At 38.2% G+C, this 23,324-nt stretch overlaps 1 protein-coding gene across 2 annotated transcripts in view; it reads left to right on the top strand.

The window, feature by feature from the left end:
• PEX3 (peroxisomal biogenesis factor 3) overlaps positions 1-22,731 on the top strand; it is a 122,921-nt gene extending 100,190 nt beyond the window's left edge. Inside the window, exons 9-13 of one of the 2 annotated variants that reach the window (XM_053460879.1) lie at positions 10,846-11,014; positions 19,722-19,792; positions 20,165-20,287; positions 21,750-21,837; positions 22,467-22,731. In XM_053460879.1, the coding sequence (XP_053316854.1) occupies positions 10,846-11,014; positions 19,722-19,792; positions 20,165-20,287; positions 21,750-21,837; positions 22,467-22,550 (535 nt within the window). In that variant the 3' untranslated portion in view covers positions 22,551-22,731. The remainder of the gene's footprint in view (positions 1-10,845; positions 11,015-19,721; positions 19,793-20,164; positions 20,288-21,749; positions 21,838-22,466) is intronic. The other variant, XM_053460880.1, reaches the window with a different exon arrangement.
• The last annotated feature ends 593 nt before the right edge of the window (positions 22,732-23,324 follow it).

Here is a 23,324-nt window from a genome sequence, read left to right as displayed (position 1 = left end):
CTCGACAAATCCCAGGTGCCAGGTCGCCATGGCGACTCAGAATTTTGTCCTGGCTCCTAGGTGTTTGTCAGCCAGTGATCGCGGGGGCGCTGCTGCTGTCTGCCCAGGAGTGATTCTGTAGGCTGAAAACGCGATTGCAGGAAAACCTGCAATTCCGTTTTCAGCTGCCACATGCAGCTTCAGGAAAGGGGGGTTGAGTGTTGATTGGGTCCCCACACAAGTGTGGGGACCTGACACAACATCCCCCTGCTGCCTGATCGCTCCCTGAGAGCGAAAGTGCAGCGTTAACCCAGTGGGATGTGCCGTACGGACATTTAACTAATTGAATGCAACTTAGTTTTAAAACCTCAATGCTGCAACTTACCCTGCAGATGCCACTGGTCTTTAACTAATTCAACAGGGAGGGTGACCAGTGGCATCTGCACGGTAAGTTGCAGCATTGGGGTTTTAAAACCTCAATGCTGCAACTTACCCGGCACATCCCAGTGGTCTCCCTCCCTGTTCAATTAGTTTAAATGTCCGTACGAGCGACCAATAAAGTCGCTCGTACGGACATTTAACTAAATGAACAGGGAGGGAGACCAGTGGCATCTGCAGGGTAAGTTGCAGCATTGGGGTTTTAAAACCTCAATGCTGCAACTTACCCGGCACATCCCACTGGTCTCCCTCCCTGTTCAATTAGTTAAATGTCTGTACGAGCGACCAATAAAGTTTGCTCGTACGGACATTAACTAATTGAACAGGGAGGGAGACCAGTGGGATGTGCCGGGTTACTTGCAGCATTGGGGTTTTAAAATCGATTAGTTGAATCAATTTTTATCGATTTATAAAATTAGCTTTTTCAGAGCAAATGCTCTAGAAAACTCCCCTCCTTCTATAATCCAACCTCAAATAGAGATCGGATTGTAGAATCCAGATCCCCCGCAACACTGCCTGGATCCTCTCTGCCACCCGGTGAGGGTCTGTGCAAAACGCGCAGACATCCTCCGCTTCTCCCCTACACTTCTGCTGGGGCTTCTATTACTGAACCCGGCGTCACGTGACCTTCCGGTGCGGCTTCCATCATGGAAGCCCCAACGGAAGCGGAGGGGAGAAGCGTCTGTCTGCGCGCATCGCACAGACCCCTACCGGCTGCCAGTGAGGATCCAGGTCCCGTGCAGCACTTCAGGGGATTTGGATTTTAGTGCGCGATGTGCGCAACCTCCGCTACTTCACCTCACTGCCACCTGCCCCACCAGGGGTTAATATAGCAACAGAAGAAAAACAGGACAAGTTAGCACCACTGGGTAAGGTAAGCCTGTACTATTATCTTTATTTTTATGCTTATTTGCCCTGTGTTTCTTCTGTTGATATATTAACCCCTTAGTGGGGCAGGTAGATTTTTTTGATGTCTGTAATATTTGATTTATTGTTTATATTATCCATATATTTATATATATTTATATTGTATTGTGTATTTTTTGTCTATATTTATTAAAGCATATATTTTTATACCTATTTTAGCAATGTCAGTTTTTCTTAAATGGGGGGGCACAGTGGCATAAAGGGGCTATAAGGCGTATCAGGGGGCACAGTGGCATAAAGGGGCTATAAGGCCTATCGGGGCACAGTGGCATAAAGGGGCTATAAGGCGTATCGGGGCACAGTGGCATAAAGGGGTTATAAGGCGTATCGGGGCACAGTGGCATAAAGGGACTATAAGGCATATCAGGGGGCACAGTGGCATAAAGGGGCTATAAGGCTTATCAGGGGGCACAGTGGCATAAAGGGGCTATAAGGCATATCAGGGGGCACAGTGGCATCTCAGTAGCATATAGGGGTAAAAGGCATATCAGGGGGCATGGTGGCATATCAAGGGTATGCTGGGGGTGAGATGTGCATAACTAAGCAAAAATAGTTTACATGAATATTTACTAGTAAAGCTTTTTTTGGTATTTTTTGGATTCTAGTTAAAATATAGCTTTAATTATTATGTCAGTAAAATAAGAAGGCAAATCGTGAAATGCCATTGTAAAGTTTTTATTTTAAATAAATGAAAAATTTGCATATTGTTTTTTTTTTCCGGCCAACTAATCGATTATGAAAATAATCGTTAGTTGCAGCCCTCATTATGATCTCTCTGAAATACCTCTTGTCACTTGTTTTATGTGAACACATGGTTATTAGCTGTAAGTTTATACTTTCACCATATGATGCAATAATTTTGGGTGTTAAGATGTTTTAAACATCAGGCAAGACTTTTTATTTTATCGCTGGTTATAAAGCCTCACCTCTGCTACCATGCAGGGTTTAGAGAGCATAGGTCAAAAGTGAGGGTGGGTGCTTAACAAACCATTCCACCCAATAAAAAAGTTAAAAAAAAACAAACACACACATTGGTAGCTGACTTTGTGTGAATTTTGCATCATGCGACAACATACAAAGCCTTTTGAAGATAAGAAATAACAATAAAAAAACATATTGTACTACTTTATTTTATAAAACTACCAAAGTGCATGAGGTTTTTCAAATGAATATGCTTTAAAAAACTACATCCCATGAGTATATTTTGTATTGTGTAGTGTGATTTTTTTTTTTAAACGTACTGAAAATCATTAATAACACAACCATCATTTTTGGTTGTTTTCTTTTTTTTATAAAAAAGGTAATAAGTGGTAAACCTGGTTTAAGTGTGAAAGTAAATAAACAAAAGCATATATTTCCTCAAAAGCTCATGTGTAGGGCAATAAAACAAGCACAAGTTTATCTTTTTTAATTTGTTTGCTGTATCCTGGCCTATATGTAACAAGAAGGAAAACATAATCTCTTTCAAACACATAGATACCACTTAAATGTGGTATGTTAGCATTACATGTTCATGACCCCCAAACCATGAGTGTGTGTGAAGTGGTTTCAAGTAAACCAAAAATGCAAAAAAAAAATGAAAGTTTTTTTCCTCTACTCTTATGTCAGGCATGTTTTGGGATGGATGCTGCATGCTTAGCTATCTGGAACAAGAAATAAAACACACACAAAAAAACTTCTACTAGGCCAACTACATAGATACCACATGTATGTGGAATATCAGTGTTACAACTTGAACAACAAAGAAAACTCATATGAATGCCCTGCCTCTACTGGGCACATGTCAGTGTTACACATTCTCATGAGACCCCCAAATCATGAGAATGCAATTCAGGTTCAGCATATCAGTTTTACCCCTGTACATCAAGATAACCCTCATAAAAACGCGTACTGTTATTGGAGAGTGAAATAAGTGTACGGTGATCAGATTAGATCCCTGGTATTGATCAGTGTTGTTTGACCTGCATGACTCCCCTTTGGTTGTGGAGGAGTTATCCAGTGGCTGTCATAAGGATCAGATCCACTACTATTCTGAGTCTGTACAGTCCTGATTTTGACTGCTGCAGAGTTAACTGAGAGTTCACTTTGAAGTACTTTAGGCATCCAGTTCTGTGCTGGTGAATATTTTTTTAAAAACTTTTAAATGCTGGTCCTCACAAGCCCATGGGGGCTGAAGAGACAAACATTATCCCCTTCAATTGCGCCATCGGAGGGGTTAACCCTTCACAATCGGTCTCAGAGTCTGGGCTGGTCTCCACTCAAGTATTGGGAACTAAAAAAAAAGGCGATCGCAGGGTTAACACTGCATTCTTGGAGTGATCATACAGCTTTGGCGATTGGGCTGGGGAAGGTGAAAAATGCTGCTATGTACAATGTATGTAACTGGCCACAGAGATCTACTTTGCCAGCTACCGTATGGAGCAGGCACTCTAAGGGTAAGAAAATTATACCGTTTAACCCTTTAATGTCCAATAACGGACCAGGCACAAAAATGTCACGTTGTTTCATTAAAAAATCTTAGAAAGTGACCTACGATCACTTTCTTAGCTTAAATGGTGTTGCTGTGATGCCTCGATGCCAGCAATACCGAGATTGGCATCAGGGGCCATGTGATGTTTAAAAGTTTAAACTTCAATGTTGTCGCCACTGCGAGAGACTTTTCAACTCGCAACATGGTGGCGCGTCCTAAGTAGCGAATCACACTGTGATTAGTAAAATATAAAAAAATATGGTAAAAAAATGTGGTAAGATTGAAAAATAATTATGCAGTGATGACACCATCAGGGGAACCATCTCGTTTCAACAAAATGTCAAAAAAAATGTCAAAAAGCCTAACAAGATGGCCGCATAATCTTGGAGCTCTGCGGGACCCTCTCTGTATTTTCCCTGTCTACCACGATTTACCGCAACATGGGCAAGCACACCAAGGTCCCTTTCTTTCTAAACTAGCGGATTTTCAGGAGGGCATAACCGTCTACGGGGGCGACCTCAACATGGTCCTGGATCCCAGGCTTGACTTCTCTGCGGGGACCTCCCATATCCCATTTGTTAAAATTAAGCGGGTCAAACGTATGCTTCTCCTAAATCAGTTGGTTGACCTGTGGCGGATCCTTCACCCCTCTACATTGGATTACACCCCCCCCACAATAGATATACTCGTATTGACTCCCTCTTCCTTTCCCACCACCACCTCTCCTATCTTCATTCCGCTAATATTGGGTCTCAGACTCTCAGTGATCACACCCCTGTACAGCTAACCTTACGCTTACCCCTACTCCCCCCAAGGGTATGGTGCCTCAATGAAAATTTGATTGATTCCCCTGCGTGTGTCGCGGATCTCATGTCACACCTGCGACACTACTTTGAGGAAAATCTTCTCCCTGACACCCCTATCTTGACGGTCTGGGAGGCCCATAAAGACGTTATTAGGGGTCACTTTATCAGATTGGGCTCGCAACGTAAGAGACTTAACCAGGCTGAGCTTTCCTCTTTGTCTCGTCGCATAGCGGAACTTGAGCTTCAACATAAGTTCTCGCTGTCTGCCGAGATATTGGAACAGCTTCGGGCGCTTAGATCCGTATGGGGTATCACTGTACTCAGGAGATGTTGCTGAACACATATTGGGGTGTTTTTTGACAGTGACATACACCAGGAGCTGTAAATCCATACCTGAAGTGCAATTTTTGTGATAAAAACACAAAATAAATTACTGCCAAAAGTTTGACAAAGGTTAGTAGTAGAATTAGTGCATGGAAATGGTTAAAAATACCAGCATTTGAAATACCGTGGGGTGTCTAGTTTTCAAAAGTATATGGTTTGATGGGGTAAATTGCATTGGTTGGCTTTAAAGATACTTGTACTTATTGCCCAAAAACATAAAAATATTGGGTATTTCTAAACTCAGGACAAATATAATATATTTAGCAGGTTTTTTCGTTAGGTTTTTGGATAAGTAAAAGATTTTTTAAATGAAAGTGAGAAGAAGTGATCAAAATTGTTTCTGAAGAAAGCCTTTCTTGTCCTGAAAAAAGCAACATATAATGTGTGGGTACACTAAATGGTTGACAAGAAAATTACAGCTAAACACGAAGACCGCAAAAGTGTTAAAGCTTTGGTCCAAATGGAGCAAAAAAAAAAAAGAAGAGCCTGGTCCGTAAGGGGTTAAGCTACTTTTACTATGTTGTTTGGAACATATGGGGGAATAGCGATTGTATTTTTGCAGGTACAATTGTGTGTGGGGGGGGAAGTACATCCTCTTTGAATTCTTTTTTAGTTTTACATATCGGGACATAACAATCATCCTCTCCTGTTGCCAATATATTTTATAGTGACCCTATGTGGTGCTTGTGTTTAGCTGTAGTTTTCTTCTTTCCCGTTTATTGAACCCACACAAGAATTTTTCAGAATTTTACTTATATTTTACTCATCTATAAAAGCTATATCAGGTATGAATTAGCAAGTCCTGGTATATGTCACTGTCACACAACACCCCTATATGTGTTCAGTAACATCTCCTGACTACAGTGATGCCCCCCATGCATTGGGGTTGCCTGGCTGTTTGGGGTCAAAGGCCACATTTGAGGCATGCGCATTTTTCAATGTTGAACTCTGACATTTGGTGATCCACTGCCCATGCCCTAATTAGTACATTTTTAGCCTGGCCAATTCACTGTGCCCTGTAAAACCATATATTTTTTAAAACTACCCAGCGTATTTAAAATGGATGCATGTTACCACCAGCCTTTGTCAAAGCTTGCGGTAGTATTTTTTGTGTGTATTTCTCCCACGCACATTGTACTTTATTTTTACATGTTACCATTTTATTTTATTTTGAAACTATTTTCATTTTTTCATTTATTTCATTAATTTCATTTATTATTTTTATTTTATTATTATTATTATTATTTTAGAAAGCTGGGCTCCATTGACTTGCATGGTTCAATGCAGTACCTGTATTCAACCTGCAAGTGGAGCCAGAGTTCTCAGGACCCTCTTGGAAACTTTTTCCATCTTGCATGGGGTTGGTGTTTGGTGTCGCTGAATGCCTCGGTATCCAAGCATTTCAGCGACACCATTGAAGTCTAGGAAGCGATCGTTGATTGCCTCCTACACTCTTTTAAAACAGGTGTCCGCCCCCATACAGACATCGAGGCATTACAGCAACACTGTTTGGGTGCAGAAAGCCAACGTAGATTGCTTTCTCCACCCGTTTAAAGCCATGACGGTCCTGGCACATCGATTGTCGCTAACCGGATGTTAGTACATGACGTGCCTGGACCGTCAATTGTCATCAAGGGGTTAAATTCATGCTGAAAGTGTTTTGGCATTTCATAGGAATCAGATTGATTGACTTATTTCCCCATGTATAAGACACACCTTTTTTCAAAAAATGTGGGGTCTAAAAACTGGGTGTGTCTTATACAGTGGTTGTAGATTGTAGAGGGGCGGCACATTTCAGGGGAGCGTGTCAGGGTTTCGGCCTACCTGCACTGGCTTTCCGACTCATGGCTTTCTGTTTGTTAGGCCGCACCCCCTTCCTCTTCCAACTTTTATGTCGAAGTTAACCCCTCCTCTTCCTGCAGGCTGTGACTATATTAACCAGCTAGTTCAGTTGCTGGTTGCCCTTTCGTGGTTCCGGACCTGTGAGTGTGTGCTTCCAGTGTTTGATTCTTGTGTATGACCCGGCCTGTCTGACTCCCATTCTGGTGCTGACTCCTGCCTGCTTTTGGACTACGTGGATTTCTGACTACCCATTCTGGCTCCTGACCTTGGCTTGTTCTACGACCACCCACTTGTGTTATGTTTTAGATTCTTGTTATTATTTTATTTTAATAAACATTTTACCTTAACGATATACTCATACACTCGCCTTCTCTCGAGACCCATATCAGTGACGTCAAACATGTCCTCCAACGCCTCAGAGAGAATGGTTTATACTGCAAGTTGGAGAAATGCGAGTTCCATAAAAACCAGGTTGCATTTTTGGGCTATATTATTTCTGATAAGGGCTTTTCTATGGACCCTCAAAAGGTTTCTGCGGTACTTAGTTGGCCTCGTCCTGTTGGTCTTCGGTCTGTCCTACGCTTCCTCGGTTTTGCTAATTATTACCGCAAATTCATACGCAACTTCTCTGATTTAGTCGAACCCATTACTGACCTCACCCGAAAAGATAGTGATCCTTTACGATGGCCTCTGGTTGCGATTCAGGCGTTTGAGGATTTGAAAAAAGCATTCGCGTCCGCTCCCGTCTTGGCCCACCCAAACCCGACACTACCATTCATCCTGGAGGTAGATGCGTCTCAGACAGGAGTAGGCGCCCTTCTGTCTCAACGTCCTAAACCTGAAGGCCCGCTACACCCATGTGGCTTCTTCTCTAAAAAAACTCTCTCCAGCCGAATGCAACTACGAGATTGGTGATAGGGAACTTCTGGCTATAATTCTGGCACTCAAGGCATCTCCTTGAGGGGACCACGACACCTGTTTTGATTTTAACAGATCACAAGAATTTGACCTACCTCTCCGAGGCCAAAAGATTGACTCCTCGGCAAGCTCGGTGGGCCTTATTCCTTTCCAGGTTTAATGTTCTGGTATCTTATCTCCCGGGCTCGAAAAACGTACGTGCGGATGCTTTATGCCGACTATTCACTTCCTCTTCCAGACAAGAAGTGCTTCTACACCGATTATTCCTCCCGGTCGCATCCTGGCAAGCATCCGTACCAGTCTGACCTCCCCATTGGGGGAGAAAATCCTGGCTGCACAAAATCAGGCTCCACCGTGCACACCGCCTGGCAAGTGCTACGTACCTGTTCCCCTCCAACATTCCTTGTTGCCCACTTACCATTGTTCCGAGGCCGCGGGCCACCCTGGTAAGAATCAAATGATTTGGGGTATGACCCCTCAGTTCTGGTGGCCCAAGATCCGTAATGATATTAAGGAATTTGTTGCCTCCTGCCAGACCTGTGCTCAAAGTAAAGATCTGAGGCATGGGTTTACTGCAACCTATTCCCAATGGCGAAAGACCCTGGACACACATTTCCATGGACTTCATTGTGGAACTTGCTCCCTCCCAGAACAATACTGTCATTCTGATGGTAGTGGATCGGTTCTCCAAGATGTGCCACTATATCCCACTTAAGAAACTCCCGTCTGTGCAAGAATTGGCAAACGTCTTTACGAGGGAGATCTTTAGGCTGCACGGAATACCTAAAGAAATAGTCTTGGATAGAGGGAGTCAGCTTGTGTCTCGCTTTTGGCGTGCCTTTTGTCTCCAGTTGGGGATACGCCTTTCCTTTTCCTCTGCCTACCACCCAAAATCTAATGGAGCCGCAGAGCGCTCGAACCAGGGCTTGGAGCAGTACCTTCGTTTGTTACATTTCGGATCATCAGAACAACTGGTCTGACCTGTTGCCTTGGGCGGAGTTTGCTCATAATAGCCATGTATCCACCGCCTCTGGTCTCTCGCCTTTTCTGGTAAACTACGGGATACAACCTGCCATGCTACCCGATAGTTTTCCACCCCAGAGCATCCTTGCTCTCGAGGACCGTCTACGCGAACTCCGATCCATGTGGGCACGGGTCAAGGACTCACTCCAGTTATCAGCACGACGGTACAAGCTCCAGGCTGACCGCAAACGGCTTCCGGCTCCTTCCTACCAGGTCGGGGAGAGGGTTTGGTTATTTTCATACGCACTTCCCCTCTAAAACTGGTCCCTCCCCCACGGGGGAGGGGTGGTTAGGGGAGGGGTACTGTCAGGGTTTCGGCCTACCTGCACTGGCTTTCCTCCTCATGTTTGTTAGGCCGCACCCCCTTCCTCTTCCAACTTTTATGTCCAAGTTAACCCCTCCTCTTCCTGCAGGCTGTGACTACATTAACCAGCTAGTTCAGTTGCTGGTTGCCCTTTCGTGGTTCCGGACCTGTGAGTGTGTGCTTCCAGTGTTTGAGTCTTGTGTATGACCCGGCCTGTCTGACTCCCATTCTGGTGCTGACTCCTGCCTGCTTTTGGACTACGTGGATTTCTGGACTCCTGACCTTGGCTTGTATGACTACCCGTTCTGGCTCCTGACCTTGGCTTGTTCTACGACCACCCACTTGTCTTATGTTTTGGATTCTTGTTATTATTTTATTTTAATAAACATTTTGACCAGTACCTTTTTGCCTCTATCCTGATTCACTGGTACCCTGACAGAGCGGCAAAAAATTCCGCCCCAAACGCCCATCAGCAGTTACTACTTCCCAGTCCCTCCTTGCAGTCACACTGATGATTGAGCCTGCCCCTTTCTGCTTTCCAGTCCCTCCCTGCAGTCACACTGATGATTGGCCCCGCCCCTTTCCTTATAGCATCCACACTGCTCAGCAACTTATCTAACAGTAAGTATAAAATTAATATTTGGGCTGCTGAAAATTAGGGGAGGTGGTGGTCAATTTAGGGGCAGTTATAGCTAATGGGGTGTTTAGGGTTAATTTAGGGGCAGTTATGGTTGATGGGGTCTTTAGGGTTCATTTAGGGGCAGTTATGGTTGATGGGGTCTTTCGGGTTAATTTAGGGGCGGTTCATGGATGGGAGTGATGAAGATGATGAGTATGAATTTTATGATGAATAAAACTTGAGTTCAATAACTTTATGTAATAAATTTTGTTTCAAATTTCGAGCCCCAAAATTAAGGTGCATCTTATACATGGGGAAATACGGTAGTTCTCAAATCCAGTATCGCCCAGGGTGAATCTTTACACTTTGGACAAGAATGGATGTCTAGAAAAGACATGAGGGATTGACTGTCATATAGCAATATCTGCGTTTTTCCCATTTAAAATCTAGTGCCATTCTTTACCCCTCGCTATTCAGCAGAGCTTTGCCCAGCATGGCTGACAGTTCCCGCAGTGACAAGGCAATTATATGCACGGAGAGCATTTTCAGATGCAACTAAAAGCAAGAGTGTATTAATACATAAGGTAGGCCGACGGATCTCTAAGGCTATTGCTGACGCATATCAGGCTGCAGGAAAATATCCAACATGAAGACTGAGAGCCAAACTAGGGCAGTTGCGACATTTGGGCAGAAAGGATTAAGGCTCTGGACTTGATATGCAAGAAGTAAGGCACTGTGAAATCACATTTCATCTTCTGCAGAAGCAGCACTTGGAAGGAAGGTTATTCTGGCTGGGATTCTCTAATTCTGCTCCCTGCGTCTATTATTATTTATTGGTTTTTATAGCACCATCAAATTCTGTAGAGCTGTACAATGGGTAGACAGGACATAACAAGTAGTATGTAACATAAATTGACTCACAGAGATAACAGGTGAGAAGGGCCCTGCTCAAATGAGTTTACAATCCCCAACAAGATTACTGCAAGGAATAACAAATTCTTCAGATTTTTTTTCCTTGTTCATCTCTTGGAAACACATTCCCACCCAGTAAAGTTTTATGAAAGTATTATGAAACCTAGAACATGTGTGTACAAAGAAACTACTTTTTTCCCCATTTTTTTTCTTCTTTAATCAGCTTGTCTCTGAAACACTCCGTCTCTCTCATTGAGTTGGAACAGAAAATCAATGACATTCGAAAGCAAATAGAAGAAGACACAAAACCTCTGGGTCAGCAAGAAGTGGACTGCAAGTCAAAGTTATGTCGCTATATGATGCCAGATGATGAGACTCCATTAAACTCTCAGGTAGTTTTTGTTGATGTAGACTACAATAGAAGTCGTCAGTTTAGTGGTGATGTAGTGTCTACGTTTCTGCTTAATGGAATATGGTCAATTCTAGGATATTTGACAGCGGCATTATCTACCTAGAGGGACACCTACGAAAAAGTGATTTGTGCTGCATATGTTTATTGAGACTATATAACACAGTTTGAAAACCAACCCTTTATCCTTTCACTGCCAGGATTTTTAGTACCTCAAACACTGGAACTATTTTTGCCATATGTCTGTTCATCATTTGGTATAAGTAATTTAGTAAAAACTAGAAAAAAATGTCCTATATTTTTTTCTCCTAATCCTCACAAAATTTGTTAAATTGACAAAATGTGAGGGCAACAATTAAAATGTCCTGATTTTAGAAATACTTTTCATATAGAGAATTTCAATACTTCCCTAGCAGTTATAGGGTCAATATTATAAGGTTTCAAAACTGTTTAATTTTTACATTTCATATGCTGGGTTTGAAGTAATTTTGAAGCATGTATTTTTGTCAGGAGTATTTCGTCAGGAGAATTTGGATATTTTTTATGTAGCTGTAGCAATAATTTCTGGATGTTATGAGGGGACAAGTTGCAACAAGCCAGTTACCATTTCCAAACATGAGATTTTCATGTTTTGCAAATAGAAATAAAAAAATAAGTTGCTCTGGGCTACTATAATCCACCCAGATGTGATAGGGTTGAACCAAAAAGGGCAAAAGCAGGTCTAACACAGTTTTTCCCACTTGTGCCAAAAGGGAGTCTAGGTAGCCAGGTGGATCTAGGTGACTGTCCTTCCCCTGATATATGTTAAAGGACAGCATATGGCATCCTTGGTAAATATGAGCAAAGAAGGTTGTGAAAAATTATTTGTTTTAACCTGTTTATCTTTTCTTCAAACAATACACAAAACACAACACATGTTTATCTAAAAAACTATTGAATATGTGTGCCACAATTATTAGCACTCTTTTAGTCAATACTTTGTGCTACCTTCTTTAGACAAGAAAACAACTGAATCTTCTCCTATAATTCATGATGAATTTGAAGAATGCATGGAAAGGGATCTGAGACCATTCCTCCATACAGAATCTCTCCAGATCCTTCAAATTTCTAGTTCAACGCTGGTGGGCTCTCCTCAGTTCACAGGTTTTCTTTGGAGTTTAAGTCAGGGGACTGATGTGGCCATGGTAGGACCTTGCTTTTATGGTCAGTAAACAATTTTTGTATCTATTTTGATGTATGTTTAGGATCATTGCCCTGCTAGAAAAACCACGCCCCATTATAAGCTTTCAGGCAGTTGTTGATGAGTCCATGTATGTACCAAAAACAAGTAAAAGTGCATAAAGCCAGATCACCCTTGATAAAGGCATGTTTGGCCTATATATCCATGTAAGTGCTTTATAAACTTTTATTTGTTTTTGGTAATAGAAATGTTATATTTTTGGTGGACGTGATGACGTGAGAACGTGTGTGTGATCAGCAGGGGGGGGCGGAGCGCTGGGCTGCAACGACGACGAGGACGGTGTGGTGAGGCACAGGAGCGGCAGCCGCGATGCGGCTGTGAAATGGATACGGCTGTGAAATGGATACGGCGCAGCGACGTCTTGGAGGTGTGGAGAGGAGGCTGCGGCTGCGAGGAGGGTCTCCCGATCCCCTTCACCACGCGGGATGGATCCCGGAGTGGCGTGGAGAGGAGGGAGAGGGGGCCGCTTTCTGGAGAACACTCGGGCAAAGAGCCGGTGGGCGATGCCCATGAGATGCTGTACCCTGTATGGATCAACCGTGGAATCACGCTCTCAGCCGCTATATAAGCTATATACGCTATATATGCACGAATGTACGCACGTATGCACGCCGTTTAGGCACCACAACATCAAACCACTCCCCCTCCCTCCCTTCTGTTTCTCATTTCCTTCAAATCGTGAGTCATGAATGCTGTTTGTCATGAAGGACGAATTGGTAAATTATCTTAACTACCATAACTACCATAACTACAATTACAATCTAAGCCTAAGATTATAGAAAGTCTGAGTAAAAGAGAGAAATCTCCGCTTGTGATAAAATGTAATTTATAGTATATGTATATAGAGTAATTTCTATATACATTACACCGATTGAAATATCTGAAATTAATATATAAAGAAGTATGGAGGGGGAAGTGTTTAAGCATTAATGACATTCAAACTGTGTACTTATGGACACCATTTATGGACATTTATGGACACCAAGACCTATTACTCTAAATCAGAATGGTTAACACTATATGAATAAGGAGAGGAAGAGTTGTGATGCTATAGGCATTGGAAACAAATATATATTAACTATTTGTTAAACATTAAGTAGATGGGGGGGAGTGGAGAGGAGAATGAATCAAATATATATCAGAAATGGGTCCAAAAAAAGACAAAGAAAAAGACAAAGGCCTAGCACAAGACAAAAAACAAGAAAAAGGCAAACCTATAAATGATTACTACTCTCCAAAGACATATAGCCAAGACAACCTACAAATAAATAGAAGACTAACAATGGATGAACGCAGAGAATCCTTACAGATGACCAAAATTCAAGATCAAAGTAGCGATGAAGAATCACTACCTGTATTAATATGGTAGTATATATGAATAAGGAGAGGAAGAGTTGTGATGCTATAGGCATTGGAAACAAATATATATGAACTATTTGTTAAACATTAAGTAGATGGGGGGGAGTGGAGAGGAGAATGAATCAAATATATATTGGAAATGGGTCCAAAAAAAGACAAAGAAAAAGACAAAGCCCTAGCACAAGACAAAAAAAAACAAGAAAAAGGCAAACCTATAAATGATTACTACTCTCCAAAGACATATAGCCAAGACAACCTACAAATAAATAACAATGGATGAACGCAGAGAATCCTTACAAATGACCAAAATTCAAGATCAAAGTAGCGATGAAGAATCACTACCTGTATTAATAAATAATCTCTATAAAAAAATTTTAATTTATATTGAATCAAGTACTTGTGAAATGAAAGAAGATGTAGCTAAAATATCTGAAGCATTATAAACACAGGAAGATGCAATAACAAAAGTCAAAGAAGAACAAATGGTTATACAATCAGAAAATATAAAGTTAAATACAAAGGTCAGAGTCTTGGAAAAAAAACTAAATGATATGGAAGAAATAATAATCGTATAAGAGGAATTCCAGAATCAATTTCTCAAGAACAACTTGAAACATATTTAATAGACCTTCTAAAAGATACCCTCAAAATACAGGCATTAAAATATATACCGATGGAGACCTTCTACAGAATAAGAAAGTCTAACCAAATAAGTAAAGATCTACCTAGAGATGTCTTTGTCAGATTTACAAACTGCTACATAGAGGAATAATGGAGAAAACAACATTATCCGAAAAGTTATCCCTCCATATATAAGAAAAGAAAGGAAAAAGTTCCAAGAACTTACTGTAATCGTAAGACAAAAAAATATAGAATATAGATGGGGATTTCCTATTAGCCTTAAAATTCTGTATGAAGGTACTACGTTTATTATAAATGATATGGAAACTGGTATAGAAAAATTGTAAAAATGGGGTTTCCTGTAAGATATGTATGTATACATGTTAATACACTAATAGATAGATAGATACACTTAATAAGCATTGCTACAATAAATATTTATTACACATACACTTATAGTAATTGATAACTGAGGTTAGTTTTTTTTATCTCACAATATTATTAGACATGAAGATAACAAGAAAAATTATAATATACACTTAATTTTGAATATTCCTTATTTAAAATATATACATTAATATTACCTATTATATTCATATTTTTTTTTCACTATATTTAGCTCACAATATTTTTATACGCGAAGATAACAAGGTATATTATAATTAATATACACTCACTTTTTAATATATTTTATTTAAAACATATACACTTATATTATCACTTATTATATTTTTTCATCTTTTTCACTATAAAAATATGACGCATTGTCAAATAGATATATTTACACTAAAGACATTGTATAAACAAATGTCATTAATTATAGCGCACATCACGGAGTCACATAATTTCTTCGTTTATATATATTTCTTCGTTCGTATATATATATATATATATATATAGTGTATCATGGATTTAAATAAATATCGGTGTTAATAAGTTATAAGCTCTACTCGAATATATAAGGAGCCCATATATAAGATCTCTTTAGATATAATGACAAATCGTGATAAATCATTACAAATTATGTATTGGATTGTTAGAGGCTTAATGTTATTTACATATTAATTGTTGTCAAATCGATTGACAATTGCCCTAGTTTCTGGTCATCTCCTTCCTATTCTTTCCTTTTTCCTATAATCCTCTTCTTTCCTTGTTCTCCTCCTCTGCTACTTATTCTCCTCCTCTCCCTTAAATGGGGGGGGGGAGGGTAAATAGTGGAAACTTAAAATAGACAGTACCTTAACTCCGTATGGAAAAGACACCTGTACTTACAACAGGATGGATTTTAAGATAGAGAATCTTAAAATGGATAAATGTATGTTAGTGTGTAGAATGAATGTTATTTAAAAAATAAAAAAAATAAAAAAAGTTTGAAACAATATAACGGTATCATTTAGAAAATATGATAAATTACAAAAATGGTTACTTCTTTAAAATTAATGTCATGGAATGTACAAGGGTTGAATAGTCCACAAAAAAGAAATTATCTGTCCGAAACACTTCTTCAGAAGAAAGTAGACATAGCTTTAATACAAGAAACCCACTAGGTAATGAACCCGCAAAGATTATGGAAATATAGTACCTTTTCTGAGATATTTTATTCAAATTTGGAAGGAAACAAGAAAAAGAACAGGGGTAGCAATTATAATTTTGAGTAAATTAAAATTTGAACTTATACTACATGAAGCTGACACCCAGGGTAGATCTCAAATTTTGATTTGTAAAATAAATGATATAATTTATACTTTTGTTTAAATCTATGCACCTAATAAGAAACCTTCCAAATTTTTAAGAAAATTTCATATAAGAGTACAACAATTAAAAAAAGGAATTTTATATATGGGAGGTGATTTTAATTGCATTATAGACCCAGAAAAAGATAAAAGCATACCCCAATCCGCATCTCTAGATCCACACATAAGATCAGAAGCAAGGAATATAAGAAAATGTATAGAAGACAATTTATTATATGATAAATGGAGAGTTCTTCACCCAAAAGAGAAAGATTTCTCTTTTTTTCCCAACCACACACCTCATATTCTGGAATTGATTTTGTATTAACTGAATTTAGAAAGCTTATGCTCAATTACAAATTCTAATATAGGACAAATAACTTGGTCGGATCATGCTCCGATATTTATAGAATTTAAGAATAATAAACATTACAAAATCATCGTAGATGGAGGTTGGATGATTCATTATTAAATAAGGAAGAAATTCGGGAAAATCTGATTAATCAAGCTAATCTATTTATGGAAAAAAACAACAATGGCGAAGTTTCCAAACTAACGCTTTGGAACACATTCAAGTGTTTTATGCGGGGATGTTTAATAAAAGCAAGCTCCATTATAAAAAAGAAACAGGGACAAAAATTAGTAGATCTATATATTAATTTAGCCAAAATAGAGAGATTAAATAAAAATAATCCCAACACAACTCATACAAAAGAAATACATTTAATAAGAACAGAAATAAATATAAAAACACAGGAGAGAATAAATAGGGGACTCTTAAGAATAAAACAAAATTGGTATTACGGTAATAACCGTGTGGGAAAATATTTAACGAATAAGTTAAAGTATGATCAAAAAAAAAAGTATTATAAAAAAAATAGTAGTAGGAAATGATACTTTTTTAAATCCATCACAAATAGCCAATTGCTTTGAAGACTATTATACATCTCTTTACAATTTAGTAGGACCTCCTAAATCATTAAGTAAAATTAGGAGCTACCTTAGCTCCCTCAAGCTACCGAAATTAAATGAAGAGGCTCTAGAAATATTAAATGCCCCAATTAATAAAGAGGAAATTATCAAATATCAAAGTTTGATAAAAATACTTCAAGGCAGTGCTGGAGATGCGGAAAAAAAAGAAATGTACTATTTACCATATGTGGTGGGAAAGTGAGGAGGTAGGGGTAATATTAAAAACGCTCTTTGAGGTAATTAATAAGATATTGCAACGTAAAATAGATTCATCTCCTAAAACATTTTTATTCCATATGAGTCTTACTAAGCTACATAAAACACAAAAAAACTTACTAGTTCAATTATTATTAGCTTATAAGTTAGTCATCGGTAGAAAGCTGACTTATATAGATATATGGTCCCCATGGATATCTTATGTACATTCTTATATAAAAGTAACAAAATAAATAGATAAACATCAAAAAGATTTATTAATAAAAAAAAAAATGATACCAAAACTTCTATTTGTTATATGTCTGATGAATGTTGGACGATTAGATATTTGTTCATTATATACCTTATACCTGTTATAGATAACTAATTAAGACACAAGGGTATCCTAAATGGATAAGAGTTGTCAGAAATATCAGTATTAAAACAATAAATATATTGAACACTATGTATGTTTTATTTGTGTATGTATATTTTTATGTTTAGGTATAAGTTGGCATAATACATTTTGTAGACAACATTATATAATATTACCCTGAATAAACAAGAAATATTATAAATATAAGGTGCGGACTATATTTATGTATTATGTGTTACTATGTCTTACTGATATATTTATGTATTTATAAATGTATTTGTATGTTTATATTAAAATAAAAAAAAATAAAAAAAAATTATATTTTTTTTTACTATTTAGCGATCGTGTTATGATCGAGTTATATTTTTTACTATTTAGCGATTGTGTTATGCATGTTTTGAGTTCAACTCCCTTCCATGAGATTAGTCTGTAATTTAACCTGTTGGGCACAGGTGGGAGTTTATTCAACTTTTTTGCCTTATTATTTCAACATATTCTTTCATTTTGCGGTGCCACTTGGTCTATATTATTTTGCCATGTATTCTAACAGTGTCCAGGTCCTTTGGCAGAAAAACAGCCCCAAAACATTAAAGAACCCCTACCATATTTAACCGTCAGCATGAGGTACTTTTCCATATGGCTACGACTCCAAACCCACACCTGGTGTTTATTGCCAAAAAGCTATATTTTGGTTTCATCTGACCATAGGACCTGATCCCATTTGATCTTCCAGTAGTGTCTATCTAACTGAAGACGGTTTAGCTTGGATGAAAGTAGCAGCTGTTTTATGGAAACCGTTCCTAACAACTTGTGGTAATATAGGTGATGTCCAATTGTAGTTGTGGAGACTTTCTGATGCAACTAACGTCTCCAATTCTCCAGCAGTGACTTGGAGTGTTTTGGCCACTGGAACCATCCTCTTTACAGTGCATGAGACAATATAGACACACATCCTCTTCCAGTTTAATTCATAACATTTTCAGTTGACTGGAACATATACATTTTTGTCCTGATGGTAGAAATTGGCATTTTGAATGTATTCGCTATTTTTTTATAAAAAAAAAACATTTCCCATTTTGTGACAGTCACATTTTGATGAATGGGTTTTTGGCCTATGTGTTACCTAATATTTCTACCTCTGTGAAACATGTTACAGTTGAACAATTTTCTGTTCCTAGCCACCCAGGTGTTCTAAAAAATGTAAAATATCACTGGTAATATATTTAAATTATATTTTTCTCATATTTATAGGGGTGCTAATAATTGTGGTATAGATATATTTAAAAAAAAAATTTGGGATAATGCATTGTTTATTTTGCAATTGTTTGATGTCCATGAGAGCAGTATACTTCTGTGTATTGTTTAAAGAAAACATCAAAAGGTGAAACAATAAAGATAATTTTTCACAACCTTCTTTGCTCATATTTACCAAGGGTGCCAATTTGAGGAGGATACTGTAGATGGGGGAAAAACAAATGAATTTTCTCATTGGTATCAATATCCCATCAGGATCCCAGGAGTTATAACAAATTTGGGACAGGGACAGGTTCCCTTCAACTCATTTTAGAGACATCTGACAGAATAGTTAACGCTTCTTCTGCACTGTAGAAAAAAAAACTTTTTTAAAACTCAATTCCCTCTAACCATCCACCAATCCAAAAATAATAATAAAATAATTTTCTTATATAATGATGGGGGACAATGGAATGGTTAAAGGAAATGGAGCAAATGTGGATAAAATGGTATAACAGGCATCAAGATGTTTTTTACCACACTAACCGACACAATACACTTTATCTCTCCTCCAGATCACAAATGATTGTGCTATTTTTTACAGTTATAATTTTTTCAGGATGCTGCATATAAGCCATTTATATGTGTTTTCTGTTTGTTATCTTAGCCCATTCTACTACACAAACACACCTGACTCCTTATAATACTGTCTTGTGGTAAACAATAAAATGGCTCCTTAAGCCAGGCACTGATTGATGAATACCTATGGAGGAGCGGACTTCATTAGCCTTTCTATAAAGAATCAGGTCAGTGTGGTGTTTGAGCAGGGAAAGTCACCCACAATACCACATGACTGGCGACAATGGCAGTGTAGCAAACCTCCATTACTGTATACCGCACTGTATTTTATGCTGAATGTGAAAAATATTTATTTTTTACGGGACTTCCCCTTTAATAACAGGCATTTGGGCTGACAGAAAAAGATGCCACAACAATAAGACTACTGAATGAAACTCGTGACATGCTTGAAAGGTAAGGAGTTTTTGGGGTTTTTTTTTAAGATTACATGTATGGTATTATGTAACATGCATATCATTCCTTCTTTCGATTTATAATCACAAATAGTATTTATAAACATTTTAGTTTCATTCATACATTTATTTAACTACTTGCTAGGGACCCTTGACATTATTAGTTGTTATTGAACAGTGCGGAACCTCTGAGTAATTGGTAAAATGCTAAAACTTTATTAAGAGCCATACTTATTACAGCAAAACCAGTTTGCAGCAATAAATATTGGTTTAAACGACTTAAAGTCCATTTACAAATTCTATGCATCTGTGTAGTAATGTATATATTTTTATCTGTATAAAAGTGCAGTGTGCATTACCATTGCTTTCACAGCAAAGACTTCAACACAGTATTGAACTCATGCTTGAGTCAAGGTTTTATAAGGCTTCTTGGCAGCATTGCAGACTTCTTTCAACCTAATCAGCGAGAAGTGAACCAGATCAGCCCAGTGAACAGGTAAATTTTAATCTTTACTAGGGGAAAAACAAAATATTTTTAGTTAAACATCAATTTAATTTGGTAGTAACTGGTGGATAAGTGAGATGAGACTAGCACATATTTTAGAAGCCAACTCTGATGGTAAATGTATGGTTTTTATATTTACAAGGATACAAATTCATATGTAAGTGCCTTTATATGACTAAACCAATTAGCAATTAGCTGATGACTTAATGTAACAAGTAAATGAAGACAGAGATCCTAACTAGTTGCAATTCTTTTGTAATTGCTTTTGCTCTATATGTTTTACTTGTACATTTGATAAAACTTGTCAAATAAAAAAAACTAATGTCCAATACAGGATTGTCTAGAAAATATCATGCACTGCATCCAAAACCTGAAAATTTCCCAATGCTAGTTTAAGGGACAATCCAGAGATCCCTTTAAGTTTTCATTTGGTACCCTGTTCATCCCCATATGCATTTGCCTATTTCCTCACTCCTAGCTCCTAAACTTGTTGTGTTTAGCCAACACGCCCATATACAGAAAGGACTTTTTATTTTTTTTTTACAGGTTGAAGAATACATGTTAAAGTACTTAAAAACTGCTTTATGCAGCCATTCTTCTATTCAGGGCTGCATTGTATATTTGCATGTCCCTTTATTATTATTTTCTGCTTACAATCCTTAATCCTTGAGCTCTTTTTGGGTTGCTGTTTGGCACATGACCTAACAATCATACTACCTCTGTATTATGCAATTGCTGACATTTGTTAATGCAAGATTTATCTTTACTACTCATTGGAGACAAGATATCCCCCTCTATTATAGCTACATGAGCACTGCATAGAAGCAAATAAATAAGACCTCATTCACGAGACATAACATTTACAATTACATATGTTATGAGCACTTGTCAGTTACATTACTAACCTAAATGTAAGTAAAGCAAAATAAATCTGCCGCTACACATCACATGGACAAAAAAAATCTTGCCTTTAGATTGCATTGTAAGTTTCCTTATATAAAGAGTAATGTGAATGTTCAGGTGAGCAATAGACTACATTAAAAGGCTATTGACAATCTCAAAGGCTTCCCGGAAGCTTTGTTTAGTGAACATTTTAAAGCTTGCTTACTTTAAAGAATCTCTTTGCAGAATCTCAATCTTACAAAGCAATTAATGCTATTGTGGTAACTCTGAGTTTACCTGGAAACTAGAAACGTTGCATAGTACTCTACACTATATGACCAAAAGTGTGTGGACACCTAACCATCACACCCATATGAGCTCTTCAGTACAACTCATTCTACTGCCAGCGTTTGTCTATGGAGATGGCATGTCTATGCAGTTGATCTTAGTTATTAACAAATGGGCGTGGCTGAAACAGCTAAACTCAATAATTGGGGTGGGGGGCACATACATTTGGTCATATAGTGTCGCTTATTTCCATCTCACGTGTATTTTTTCTCTTGCTTTTCAGCATTGGTCTGCCTCTAGCCAAAATTATTCCAATAGTAAATGGACAAATACACTCCATATGCAGTGAAATGCCTAATCACTTTATTCAGGTAAGTTTCATATATAAAAAAAAAAAAAACCCTTAATTTCTTTTCATTCTGACCTGCGCTTAAATTTCCTATTAGGAAGTCAGTTATTAACCCCTTTTCACCCCTCAGGACATACCAGTACGTTTCTTAAAGCTGTACCAAGTCTCCCATTGAAAGACTGGACCCCTCCCTTGTTGGTAGCTATTGAGCACCCACCAGATGTTCACTTGAGGACAGGAGGAACTCAGCATGGTCTTTACTATACCCTGCTGTGATTTCCGATTGCTCTCCGAGCTGGCTGATCAGCAATGCAGGGCTATCAAGCCCAGACAGAAAAGGGAGAGGAACAAAAAAGTTGAATAAATTAAGGGAAAATGGAATATAAATAAAATTAAAATATTGGGAATGCAGTAATGTCACCATAAATTATGTTTCATTATATGGGGTTTTTTAGCACAAAAAATTGAGATGTTTTATGTATTTCTATGATTTTAAAAGAAGGCCATACTTATCCTGATAAAAAGGATGTATAATTTGTGTGGGGGATCAGGGGAAAATATCAAATGCTTACTTTCATGAAATGTGGCATTTACACAGCAGATGGGTGTGCAGAAGCAATAACATATTTATTGTGTATGATCACTTTTTAGGACCTTTTGCTTATGGAGCAAGTGAAAGACTTTGCTGCCAATGTGTATGAGGCTTTCAGCACACCACAGCAACTAGAAAAATAATGGATAACACATCTTTTAATAAATATCCGGGACATCAATGTTAACAAAGTGCATATGGCATTTCTTTTCATTCAAGCAATGCAAGATGTTTCTGTCCTGACCTGAAGATTCGGGAGTCATTTGCTTCATGTTATTTCATTTAGGTTTTATTATACAATAAACTTGTGCAATTTCAAAAGCATTATAGTTTGTTCCTAATTTTCCAAACAATGCAAGATAATGTGTATGCATACATACCATTAAGGCAAGAATTAAATCTTTTCTCAATTTAAGTTCTATGTTGCCAAACTTAATTACAGACTTTCAATGCCTCTTGATTAAAGCGTATAAGAATACGCCATTGTTCAGTTCATCGGTTCACCTGTATGAGTTGTAGACAAAGGTCTTGAGAACCCATTTTAAGAACTTTTTGAGGCAACAATAATAATGATGATAAAAAAAGTTCTTGACGTTGCTGTTCCAAATGATTGTCCTGCTCTTTCAAGTTTCTTTATGTGGAAGTTAAATAAAACATGAATATCACTAATTCAGATTTTAAAATTATAGTTAAAAGAATTTTCATTGTTTGTTTTCAGTATAATGGAAGTAAAGCTTTGTAGTAGAGGACTGCATTAGGAGGTGGGTCCCGCCAAAAAACTTGCAGGCGTGGGCGGTCTTGCTGGTGTTACGGGCGGGAGCGGGCGGTCAGGCACTGTCCCACAAGGCTTTCTTTGCGCTGCTCCCTTACAGTATCTTCTTTTGCTCCGCCCAGGAACAAAGCGGAGTCACGTGATG

This window comes from Spea bombifrons, chromosome 3, assembly GCF_027358695.1.
Source record: "Spea bombifrons isolate aSpeBom1 chromosome 3, aSpeBom1.2.pri, whole genome shotgun sequence".
Taxonomy (NCBI): domain Eukaryota; kingdom Metazoa; phylum Chordata; class Amphibia; order Anura; family Pelobatidae; genus Spea; species Spea bombifrons.
This window is presented reverse-complemented; position numbering and strand designations above follow the sequence as displayed.